Here is a 12,323-nt window from a genome sequence, read left to right as displayed (position 1 = left end):
GTTCTACCTCATCTTGTTCTCTCCCGCCCATCCCGATGAGCATTCAGCAAGTGGTCTTTGAGTGTCTGCTCTGTGCTGTGCCCAGAGCTGGGCATAGTGTCTTCAGGTGTACCTGCCACTGTCCCCTGACTGTACTGATTGCTTACGTGGTGCTTCCGACCCTTGTCACGTATTCTGCTTCTCACAGCTCTGTGAAATGGTACTGTCGTGATCTCCGTGTAAGGGGAGGACATCGAGGCCCGGAGATGGGCCTCCAAGACCTGTGCCCTTAACTTCTACTTCACGCGGTGTTTCTTTGTCCTCGATCGTGGCATCGGAGCTTCTTGTTAATGCGCACGCCATGGGTGTTTATTCAGAAGGGGGCATCCGGTACCAGGGGAGCGTGTGCACGGTGCTGGGAGCCCCATGGAGCTCTGCAGAAGGTGACCTGTGAAAACGTTAGGTTTGGTGACATCGTCCCTCTCGGAAGGGAAGTCAACTGGGGGTCCCGTAACTGGTAACTAGCACAACGTTTTGAGTCTCTTCTGGAACATTTGGGTTGTCAGAATTCTAGCATATTCCCAAATGCTTTCTTTGGGACTTAGATACTCACCCAAAGATGTTCACTTTGCCTTTTGTAGGTCCTTGACTGCTTCAGTAGATTGGCGGTGATGATTTGTCCTTTTTGTTCTTGGAGTGGAATCGTGCCTCGTTAAATGATTTTCCGAGCCCATTCACATGTCATCTTGGAACTCGGGAGAGGCGTGTGGAGACCCCACTCTCGCTACTTTGTCTTGAAGTCAGTACGTCTGCTCTGGAGACACTTGACTGAGTCTGATGGTCCTGCCACCGTCTTCTAAAGGCTCTTGTTTCTCTTTCCTGGTCCTTCTCTCTGAACCAAATTCTCTCCTTCAGACCCTCTTGTGTCCCCCCCCCCGCCTCTTGTGTCCTAGGGAGCAGGGCGAGCACCAGGGAGGTAGAGGGAGAAGAGAGGGATGTGATGGCCGCGCCGTTTGCCTCGCTCGTGCCTTCTGGTGAGCCCAGACTGCCGTGAGAATCATGGTGTGTGCGCCCGGTTGGTTGGTAGGGCTGCCCAGAAGCCCGCGCTGAGGTTGGGAAGCTGCCTGTAGACAGACTGGATGGGAAGGAGGGCGGCAATGGAAGAATCCTAAGGGAACAGACGCGTTTCCGTAACCTGTTACCGTGACAACACCGCAACAGCACGTATCGAAGGCCCACCCTGTACCCTCACTCGGACCACGTTCTTCACGTGGATGTGCTCATCTCTTCCTCACAGCAACCCTCGGAGGTGGGAACTGGTGCGACCCCCGAGGCACAGAGGAGGAGCCGAGGCGCAGAGAATGGCGGCACCAGGATCCGAGCCCGGGCCGTCTGGCCTCGGAGCCTGTGCCCCTCCCCGCTCGGCCCTTGTGCTTCAGGTGCTGTCCGCATGGACCCGGGACACCGCCTCTGTGTCTTCGGCCACACTTTGTACCCCCCGCCGAGAAGCTGCTCCCTGGGTTTTTCACATGGGATGGAGATTAGGGGTCGGGGCAGCTGGCCTTGACCCCATTGTTTGCAGTGGCTTCCCTGCGTCCCAGTCCTAACCTCTAATGCAGCCCCCTCCTTCCTGCCTGCTGGGGACAGCTGTTGCCCGCATCTTGTTTCTGTTTATCCCAGACGGCCAGAGTACTCTGCATTCTTGGTTGCTGGGTGTGTTTGGAATCTCCCCCTACCCCCATCTTGCTTGGGAAGCACTTTACCTTTTGCCCCGTGTTCACCCCATGGCCTGGTGTCTTGTCCCTGCCACCCCACCCTTACTTAACACAGTATTGCCTTCAGCCGGTTGGCACCAGGGTTCCACAATCTGAGGGCCGCAGACCTTCCCGCCTTCTCTCCTGACGACCATCTGACCACCCATAATAATAAATGTTAGGAGGCGGGGGGCGAACGTAAGTCTCTTCCCTTGGAATCCTCTTCTTTTCTTCCTTCCTGCCATCATTCCAAACACTGCATCTTCCGTCCACGTCCCTTGTCCCGTCATGCTTCCCTAGGTGTAAGTCGTCCTTCCTTTGTCTCCCGCTGTCCCTGCTAGGCCTCCCTGCCTGCAGTATGGCGGCGGCGGCCATATCGGGCCCCGTTGTATCACCTCCTGTAACTTGAGTTCTAGGGTCTAGAACTTCTAACTGTGGGCTCTTGGGCCCTTCCACCCGGCTGAGTGCCTGGGATCTCCTCACGGTTTGGTGAGAGACCCCCTGGCTCCTGTTCATAATAGCACCTCCCACTTTTTGAGAATTTATTACGGGCCAGACGCATTGCAAGCTCGATCGTGTTTCATGTTCACCAAAAACTATACCAGGCAGGTGCTGTCGATTTGCCATTTTGTATGTGTGCGCAGGGAAGCGAACCTCTGTCTTAACCGTGCTTCGGAATCCTCAGTACCTAACACGATACCTGGCACAGGGGTGGATGCTCTAGGTGGTTTCCGTGGATGGATGGTTGAACAACCACTTGAAGTAGGTATAATTACCCCATTTTACAGATGAAGAGACAGATTGGGATTAGTGCCCAATTCAGAGAGAAGTTCAAGATATTTCGAGCGTGTTCCTAACCTTGTAAAAAAGGTCCTTTAAGAATGACAGGCATGGTGCTCCTGCCTAGAGGTTTTTGCTTGGATCATGTCCATGTCTTTAAATGGCAGTCCTTTTTGATTAAGAACCTCTGAGAAAACTCATTGACACGTATGAGTCCTTCCTCTAGTACACATGATTCAGCATGTAATTTCAGGAGGGCTAGCCCCATCTTTAAGGTGTTGTGGGGTCCCCTGGGTGGCTCAGTCGGTTGAGCGTCTGACTTCGGCTCAGGTGATGATCTCGCGATTCACGAGTTTGAGCCCCATGTCAGGCTCCGTACTGACAGCTCGGAGCCTGGAGCCTGGAGCTTGCTTTGGATTCCATGTTTCCCTCTCTCTGTCTCTCCCCAGCTTGTGCTCACTCTCTCGCATGCTTGCTTTCTCTCTCTCTCTCTCTCTCTGAAAAGTAAATAAAAACATATTAAAGGTGCTGTGGGGGTGTGGCACCTGGGTGGCTCAGTTGGTTAAGCCTCCAACTTTGGCTCAGGTCATGATCTCACGGTTTGTGGGTTCGAACCCCTTGTTGAGCTCTGTGATGATGGCTCAGAGCCTGGAGCCTGCTTTGGATTCCCTCTCTCTCTCTCTCTCTCTCTCTCTCTCTGCCCCTCCCCTACTCATGCTTTGGCTCTGGCTCTCAAAAATAAAACATTAAAAAAAATTTTTTTTTAATGTGCTGTGTACTTCTGTTAGCCTCGCAAAATAATCACCATTTCCATGGCTAAATGGTACCTCCCAGCCTTTCTGGATCTTAGCCCCGGCCCACCATGCAGAAGATCGCAGGAAACGTGTCTCCTCATAGGAGAGCTGCTTCCGCATCAGTGTGTGGCCCCACAGGAGATGACGGCTGCCGCCTGCACCGTGTCGGGACAAGCTGCCTCCTTTCTCAGTTGGACAGTCATAAATAATTACTGCTGCCCATGGCCAGCAGGCCCCTGCACGTGGAGTGTACTTTCAGGCAGTTGAGGCACATCATCTCTTTTAAGCCTAGGACAGTACGGGTAGTGTTTTCATCTCACATGGGAAAACGGGGTTCGGCGAGGCTAACTGATTTGTCCAGAGAGCCCCGACTGGTAAGGGACAAAGCAGAAGCCTGGCAGGCACAGTAATGTGTCAGACATGGCCCGTTAGCCCCCGGGAAGCAAAATCCACCTCCTTTGAGAGCCAGTGCCCAAACTGCGCAGTTTTAGAAGATCTTAGTGCTTGAGGTTTTTTTCTTTTTCTCGCCCTGTTATCCGTTTGAAGGCATCTGAGCTGAGCCCTCTTCTTGTTCTTCTCCCCAGGCCCTGTCTCAGAGGGACCCTCCTCACAACAACTTCTTCTTTTTTGACGGCATGAAGGGGAATGGGATTGTGGAGTGCCTTGGCCCCAAGTGAACCGAGATCTGGCGGCCCCGGCGACGCTAGCCTGCAGCCTGCCCGCGCCTTCCCGTCCCCTCCCCCCACGAAGGCGGCTCCAGGCGAGGGAAGAGCTGAAGTCTTCGCACCGGTCCACACCACCTCCTGGGAGCAGTGAGGTTGTGCAGACGCGCGACTTGCAAGCGCCAGCAGCTGCGAAACGCGGGGCGTGGGGACTGGCCGCCCCCGTCCCGGCACCGTCCGGGGCTGTTCGCTGGGCATCGCCAGAGAGCCCCCTGTGATGCGTCCCTCTGTCCGGGTGTCGCCAGGCCTCTGGGGCACCGCGGGAGACGCCCGCCCAGAAGCGGCACGCCCCATCGCTTAGGATCCTCTCACCACCTTCTTGGACTTACTCCCCGCCTGATGTCATACAGACAAGAAGACGATGACTCCAGGTGGGGAGTAAGGCCGGGCCCCGTGAAACACTAGTGGAGCCACAGTCCCAAATGCAGACAGGTGCCCTAGAGCGGAAACGACGTGGCAGGCGGGATGTATTTCCTCCAGAGTCGGAGATCCCGAAAAACAACAGGTGCCATCTGGTGTGCCGTTCTGGAGCTTTAGTTCAGGATTAGTTGGGTTTCAGCCTGGATTTTGGAAGAGAGGAAATGTTACCAAAGTTCCCTCGGGCATTAGGGCGAGACCTTGCAAAGTGTGTATTAATGGGAAAACTTGTATTAAAAAGGCAGGTGCCGGGGTCCCAGCCCCTGGGGGTTCTGATTTACTGGGGTCCAAGCTAGGATGTGAGAGCCCGTCTTCTCGGAGCCCCCATCCCCGATGCAGCTCAGACCATCCTGGAGGCTGTTGCTTTCGAGGGCCCCGTCAGTCCTTCCTTTCCCCCCTGAATTGCAGCTGTTTGTGTGGTTTTTTTATATTTTCTATATTTCCTTGGTTCTTTAAAAAGGAATGATAGAAATAAAGTTATTTGCTTTAGGATTTGTTTTTCTTCCACATTATAAACATCTTCCTGTGACAGGAAGTGATCCTACCAATTGCTTTTTTTAACCTGAAGAAATCTTACTGGATGCTTCGATGTGACTCAGAGATTCCTCCCCTCCATCCCCATTCCTGCCACTGTTTTACTGGGGAATGCATCAAGAATTAGATTGTTCAAATTCTAGAGTGCATAGAAGCTTCTGGTTCCACCTGTCTCTTGAATAATTCAGGTCCATAGCGGTTGGTCTCAGTGACAAGAATTCTATTTGACGGGAAAGAAGTAAAAGAGGGGATACTGACGCTGCCTTCTGTTTAGATTCTCTGTGTACCAGGCACTGTGCAGACTCACAGTCACAATAGCTTCGTTTTATTTTATTTTTTAAAGTTGATTTTGAGCGAGACAAGGGGGGAGCAGCAAAGAGAGGAGAGAGAATCCCAAGCAGACCTTGTGTGTCACCACAGAGCCTTGATGCGGGGCTTGAACTCACGAACCGTGAGTTCGTGGCCTAAGCTGAGAACAAGAGTTGGATACTTAACCTACTGAGCCACCCAGGCGCCCCAGCTTCGTTGTAAAGTTCCATGACACTTCAGTAATGTGCCTCGAGTCCCACAGCTGGTAGAGGTCAGAGCTTTCATTGGTTCAGACACCGGCTTTGTCTTGACTCGGCAGCCTGAGTATGTTCCACTTCTCGTCACCCTCCTCGGGTTTCTCCCTTAATGTAGAAGTGTGTGAGGTGTGAGTCTGGCCCGTTTGAACAAATCCAGTCAGCAGCTCCTTTCGTATTTGCGTCCTGCTACAGTGAGAGAACAAAAAAATGGTCTCCCCAGGGAGGGGCAACTCAATTCCCCGACTCTCCTGGTCACCTCTGCCCTTCCCTAGGGGAGACTAGGGCTGTGTTTCTGGGGGGGGGGCCCTTTCTGCACCCTGTCAGTGTCAAATTAGGGGCACCAATTATCAGTGTGTGAAAATACCCTTTCTTTGAAATTTCGAGCTTGGTAATGTGGGGCCTTGGTCACAAGGGGGAGCAGGTGGGTCTGGATGGATAGAAACAAAACTGTCATCCTAGAATCTTTTCTGACGCGTTTCAGACTTCACCTCTGTACCCCTTGTGGCAGAAATTGAGTCATCCAGAATGGACCCCTCGGGAATCTAGGGGTGGTGCTGGAAGCTGCCAGCCTCAGGCGAGAAACGTCTTTATTCTCGTATCTTCACATTTCATGTTCTCCCAGATTACATGATAGTATTACCATAAAAATGGATTTCCCCAAGTCTCCAGGAAGAGCACAATGATTATCCTGTGGTTTCTAATCCCTCCGGGAGATTTCTAGCCTACTTGGGAAGGAGGATCTAATCTATCTGTAAAAGGTAGGGGCGCCCTGGTGGTTCTGTCAGTTGAGCGTCCAACTCTTGATCTTGAGTCAAGTCGTGATCTCACCGTTCAGGAGTTCGAGCCCTGCATCGGGCTTTGCGCTGACAGCGCAGAGCCTGCTTGGGATTCTCTCTCCCTGTCTCTCTCTCTGCTCCTCCCCCACTCAAAATAAATAAACTTAATTTTTTTTTTAATCTGTAAAGGTAACAAATACTTTTGGGATGCTAGAGTTGCCAAATGAAAGGAAGTGGGCTGACTTCGGGCCTGCCAGGTTTCTCCACTCCACACCCCACTTCTGTTGTTTGTGGTATGTGTAGTAGCCAAACTCTGTTAAGTGCTTAATGTGTCGAAGCCTCAGAACATTCTAGTGGAACAGGTGCTACTCAGAAAAGTAACACATGCAAAGGTAAAAAAGTACAACAATAAAAAAAGCTCTCGGTCCCATCAGAGCCCTACGTTCTGTGGTTTCCCTTTGCAGTGCAGACCCCTTTTGTCGGTTTCTGGCTTTTTTTTTTTTTTTTTTTTTTTTTTTTGTAAATCCAAACGTGTCTGTCTGTTGAGGTATGTCCAGTTTGCCCTTTTCAGATAGAGAAATGGAGGCTTAGGTCGCGGTTGGCAGGTCAGAAGAGCCTACTGATGGCTAACCTCCCCACGCTGACTGCCTCCTGCCCTTAACAGCACTTGTGCTTTAGCTAAAGTGGTCCTCGCAGGAACCCCGCGGGGGTGGACGCCCATACTGCAGATGAGGGCACAGCCTCCCCCAGGGAAGGGCCAGAATGTGGGCTGACGGGGAGGCTTCTACGCAGGACACTTCGCAGACACCATCTAGTTGCACCGCTGCTTGTCACTGACTCAGGTTTTGCCTTCACGAGGTCCTGAGACCTAGTGGTCACCTCTGAAAACCATCAGTCAGGCCCGGAGTTGAGGGAGGGCCTTCATCTCGATCCAGAAGGACAGGTAGGTTCTGTTTTTAAGCTTGTAGTAAAACATTCAAGCAACACATACATAGGGGTGAAAAGTTGTCGTTGCCCCTGCCCCCTTGCCCACTGCCAAACTCGGGGATTTTTTCATATCTACCTCCCAGAGGTCACCTTTGGCAGCCTTGGAGAGTGAATCCTTCCAGATTGGCTGGTTTAAGTTTTTTTCTTTAATGTTTATTTTTGAGAACGAGCGCATACAAGTGAGGGAGGGGCGGAGGGAGAGAGGGAGGCACAGAATCCAAAGCAGGCTCCAGGTTCTGAACTGTCAGCACAGAGCCTGATGCGGGGCTCAAACCCACAAACCTGCAAGATCGTGACCTGAGCTGAAGTCGAACGCGTAATCGATTGAGCCACTCAGGCACCCCCCCCCCTTTTTTTTTTAATTTTTTTTCTTTTAAATCAGACTGGTAGGTTTAAATGCAGACCCTACCATGTAGCTATGTGACCTTGGACGAGTGACCATCGCTCTGTGTTAGTTACTGTTACGCACATGTAGCATTAGCTTTTCTTGCATCTTGCTTTCTCTCTGTCCTGGAGGTCCTTGTCAGTGCATTGTGCACCGAGTTCCAAAACCACACTGAACCATAAGCTATTTAATCAGTCTGCTGTTGAGTGACATTGAGCTGGTTTCCTTTGGACACACTTGGGAAAGACTTCCCAAAGTCTGACATCAGGGAGTGTATAAATGCATTTGGGATGTTGATTCCTTCCAAAAGACTAGCATGGTAGCATTTTACATGTCATTTGTTGTTCGGAGAGATCATTTGGGCACGTAGTGCAGAACTTGAAAGGTTTACAAAGACATGCAGTCTTTTTAAGGAAGAAAAAACAACATAAACAATGAAAAGTAAATCTGTCCCTTCCAGAAGCCACCATTGCAGGGTGGGATTACTGGAGCTGGGTGGGGAGCACCAGTTCAAGTTGGGTATTAGCTTGCTAGAGGGGGCACAGCTCGCCAGTGGCAAAGGTTCAGTCCTGGACCTCATTCGCCAGGTGCTCTGAGTCTCAACTCTGCCAAGTTGCAGGGCTTCAGCACCTTGGTTCTGAGGGAAAAGGCCACAGAGGTGACTTTAGGTGTTTCCATTCCCTCTGGAACAAGTGAGCCGCCTTTTGTGTTCCTAGGAGAGCTTTGGACTTTGCTAATAAAATCTGGCCTTCTCTGACTTTGTCCCTGGGCCCCTGACTCTCCATCTAACCTGGAGAGTTAGGATTCCCCACTTCCAGTCCTAAAAAATTTTAACTAAGGTCTATTAAAAAGAAAATACAAGGGCACCTGGGTGGCTCAGTCAGTTAAGCATCCGACTCTTGGTTTCGGCTTAGGTCATGATCCCGCAGTTCGTAGGCTCGAGCCCTGAATCAGGCTCTGCATTGACAGTGGCAGCCTGCTTGGGATTCTGTCTCCCTCTCCCTCTGCCCCTCTCCTGCTTGCTCTTTCTTTTCTCTCTCTCTCTCTCTCAAAATAAGTAAACATTAAAAAAAAACCAAAACAAAACAAAACCAACCAGCAGTTCTGCTTATGGTATGATGCATTAGGTTTCTAACAACCGTCTCCCTGCAGATAACTATACATTCTAGACAAAATACCAAAACCCAAAACAAAACTGGAAACCTCAGGATAGTGATTAAAAAGCAGGTGGGTTTGGGGGAGGCAGTTGAAAGTTGCACCAAGAGCCCCCACCACAGTAGTTTTCTGGTGTGTGTGTGTTTGCCTACGGTGTTAGCTGAGGGCAGGCTGCGGCCCCTGGCACTGTGCCAGGCAGCTAAAACTCAGGTAGAAAAGCGTCTATCTTATGGCCTGAAGAAGCAGAGGACAGAACCCCGAATAACCACAGCTACTGGAAAGGAGGGTGCCAGGGAAGGGAAACCCCAAGTTGTAAGTATAAATTCAACCCAAGTCTCTTGCTGACCACTGGGCTATGGATGTGTGGGGCCAACTCAGCATAACTGAAGCAAACTGGATTTACACTGTCAGCAACTACAACAGTGTGAATCTGGGATTTCCAGGTCTCCCCAAGACAAGAACATTCACATCCTTTGGAGGAATATAACAGAATCCAGAATGGCTACAATGTAACACTATCTGGGACACAAGGCAGAATTACCCAATATACATAGAATGAGGGAAATGTGACTCATTTTCAAGGGAAAAGACAAGATGACCAAGAGAACCCAAGTGTTGGGGCGGGGGGGGGGGGTTGGTGCTTGGCTGGCTCAGAGCACATGACTCTTGATCTCATGGTTGTGAGTTCAAGCCCCACACTGGGCGTGGAGCGTATGTTAAGGAAATTAAAAAAAAAAAAACTTGGAATCAACAGACAAGGACTTTAAAGCAATTACTACAATTATGCTCATTGAGGTATAAGAAAAATACATGTATGTTGCAAAATAGGAAGTCCCCACAGAGAAAGAAAATGGAAACAACCAAATGGATGTTCTAACACTGAAAATACAATATCAGCAATTTTTAAAATTCACTGGTAGACCTAACAGCAGAAAGGGGATGAGCGGTTTCATGCGCTGGAACTACATTCGTAGGAATTATCCAGTCTGAAAAAGAGGAAAAGACCTTTTAAATAAAGTCTTGAAAGCAGCCTTACCAAAATAACATACTACAATCAAGGGAACTGTGATTCGGTTGATCCTGGATTTGTCCTCAGAAATGTGAGGCCAGAGATCGGAACGTCGTCAAGATAGGGCAAAGAAACGGTCAACCCGAGGATTCTATAGCCAGTGAAGAACAGCCATTTTCAGATAAACGGAGACTAAAGGGAACTTGTCACCGGCAAAAACTACACTATACAAAATGTTAATGGAAGTCCTTCGAGTTCAAGCAAAAGTTCTGGCCTTGCCCTGCGGACTCTGTAATGCGTGGAGATGCAAGCTGGAGCTACAAAATGGTGGGAAGGGTGGGACGGACCAGCGGCCTACGCGGCGGCCATCTCTACCGTGTAAGTGAAGTGGTTCAATGCTGACCCTGATTAGACCGAGAAGAGGTAAGGATGTGTGTTTAATCCCTAGAGCAGTACTAAAAGCTGAAGTACCAAGAGAGAAGCCTCAAAGCATTCAAAAAAGCATTCATAAATCCAACAGAAGACAGGAGAGAGGAAAGAGGAACGGAAAGGGAAAGTAAATAAATCGATGGATCCAATTGGGCCCTATCAATATTTCCACAAACTTGCTGGAAAGAGGAAGGAGTCGGTTGCAGGGGCAGGAAGCATCGGCTGCCACACAGCTGGGTGTGAACACCACCCCCCCTCACGCCACCCCCCGGCCAGGGGCCTCCGGCTCTGTGCACAGGCATTTAAGCACAAGGGACGATCTGGAGAAGAAGCCGCACCCAAGTACCCACCACCATCTTGCCACTTGCTTTCCTCGCCATCATTTGTCGTTCGCAGTGTTCTAGTTCATTCCGGCTAAGTGCTGTCTGTTCTGTTGCACGGCTTGAGACCCTTTCAACTGCTGTCGGATACCGTGTCGGATGGTTGGCCGACACATGGACACTTGTGCGCGTCCACTGCTAAGGGAGGACACCCGGGAAGGCGATTGCTGGCATAGATTACGCGCATCCTTTGCTTGACGAGCTGTTGCCAAATCCCTGTCCAAAGTGATGGATCCCGGTTACCTTACCCCGGTCTTTCAGAAGGACCATTTCCCCTGAATTTCCCCTTTACGGGTGAGGACTCCCCGAAGCACAACCTGTGTCTGGGCCAGTCGTGGAGGAGAGGGCGTAGGGAAAGCATTTGGCCAGTTGCCCGTTTTCAGGAAGATAGCGGTAGGGGCCCCGCTAATTAATTACAGGCTTTTTATGCCAGGCCGCATCTTAGGCTCTAGGGCAGCCGCGTGTAGGTGAAGCTTCACTTTGATCTTAGCCTGAGGTGCTCTCCCAGATGTCACCTGCCTTCTTGAGGGTGGGGACAAGGTCCACCTCCTTACCAACACATTTCCCAGGGACTCCTCATGGTGGTGCTTCTGAATAAGTTACAGGTCACTCGGTAAATATTTGGAGCTTCCAGGACAGACTTCCTCCAGCAGGGAAGAAGTGAGAAGAAAGCACCAAAAAAAAGATGAAAACAATCCTGCCCTCAGGATGCCTGGCTGGCTCTCTGGGTGGAGCCTGCAACTCCTGATCTCTGGGTTGTGAGTTCGAGCCCCATGCTGGGTGTCCACATTACTTTAAAATCTTTAGGGGCGCCTGGGTGACTCAGTCTGTTGAGTGTCTGACTTCAGCTCAGGTCACGATCTCATAGTTGGTGGTTTCGAGCCCAGCGTGGGGCTCGCTGCTGTCAGCCTGTCCGCGCAGAGCCGGCTTCGGATCCTCTTTCCCCTTCTCTCTGCCCCTCCTCCACTTGCGCTCTCCCCAAAATATTTTTTAAATAATAATAAAGTCTTTAAAAAAAAAAAAAACAACCCTGCCCTCCATGAGGCTTTGCTTTTGATGGGGATGCGTGAAGACTGGGTACATACTGTGGCACCCGTGCTGTTTAGTCTCGCTTCGGATACAGCTAGACAGACCGATGTGCTCCATGGACCCCCTCTCCCACCTCCTCCCACATAGGGGTCACAGAGGCTTGGACCAGAGCATGCAGGGGAGAAAGAAAGCAGAAAGCATTCACTGTTCCAATCTGATTTTATTGAAAAGGAAACATACAAAAATCATGTACAAAAAAAATTAACCAAACATGTACAGAAAATTCATTCCAGTATCTACAGCAGCGCATATACAGTATTTTACAGGCTGGGCCATTCCCTCCCCACTCCCAGACTCCTCCCTCTTCTGCGATTTCCCCCCCTCCCTGACTCCCCTGTCTTCCCCCCAGCGCTTCGCCCTGGGGACTAAGGCTGGGGCGGTTTCCGCCAAAATATCCCACCCCCCCAATGAATGCCAGTGGTCACACGTGCTCTCTCTAAACCTATGCAATGGGATCGATGGGGCGGGGGGTGGTCACGGGCAGAGCACAGGATTCACAGTCTGGGCCCCTCCTGGCCACCCCCAGATGAAGGTGAGGCAGGCATGCCCACCACCCGCCGGCTGGCT

At 50.9% G+C, this 12,323-nt stretch overlaps 1 protein-coding gene across 1 annotated transcript in view; it reads left to right on the top strand.

The window, feature by feature from the left end:
• Nucleotides 1-5,211, top strand: part of SAE1 (SUMO1 activating enzyme subunit 1) — a 72,732-nt gene extending 67,521 nt beyond the window's left edge. Inside the window, exon 9 of the mRNA XM_042918377.1 lies at nt 3,892-5,211. Coding sequence (XP_042774311.1) covers nt 3,892-3,984 — 93 coding nt within the window. The 3' untranslated portion in view covers nt 3,985-5,211. The remainder of the gene's footprint in view (nt 1-3,891) is intronic.
• Nucleotides 5,212-12,323: the final 7,112 nt, after the last annotated feature.

Source organism: Panthera leo, chromosome E2 (genome assembly GCF_018350215.1).
Source record: "Panthera leo isolate Ple1 chromosome E2, P.leo_Ple1_pat1.1, whole genome shotgun sequence".
Classification (NCBI taxonomy): Eukaryota; Metazoa; Chordata; class Mammalia; order Carnivora; family Felidae; genus Panthera; species Panthera leo.
The sequence above is the reverse complement of the archived record's forward strand: the minus strand, read 5'-3'. Positions and strand labels throughout refer to the sequence as shown.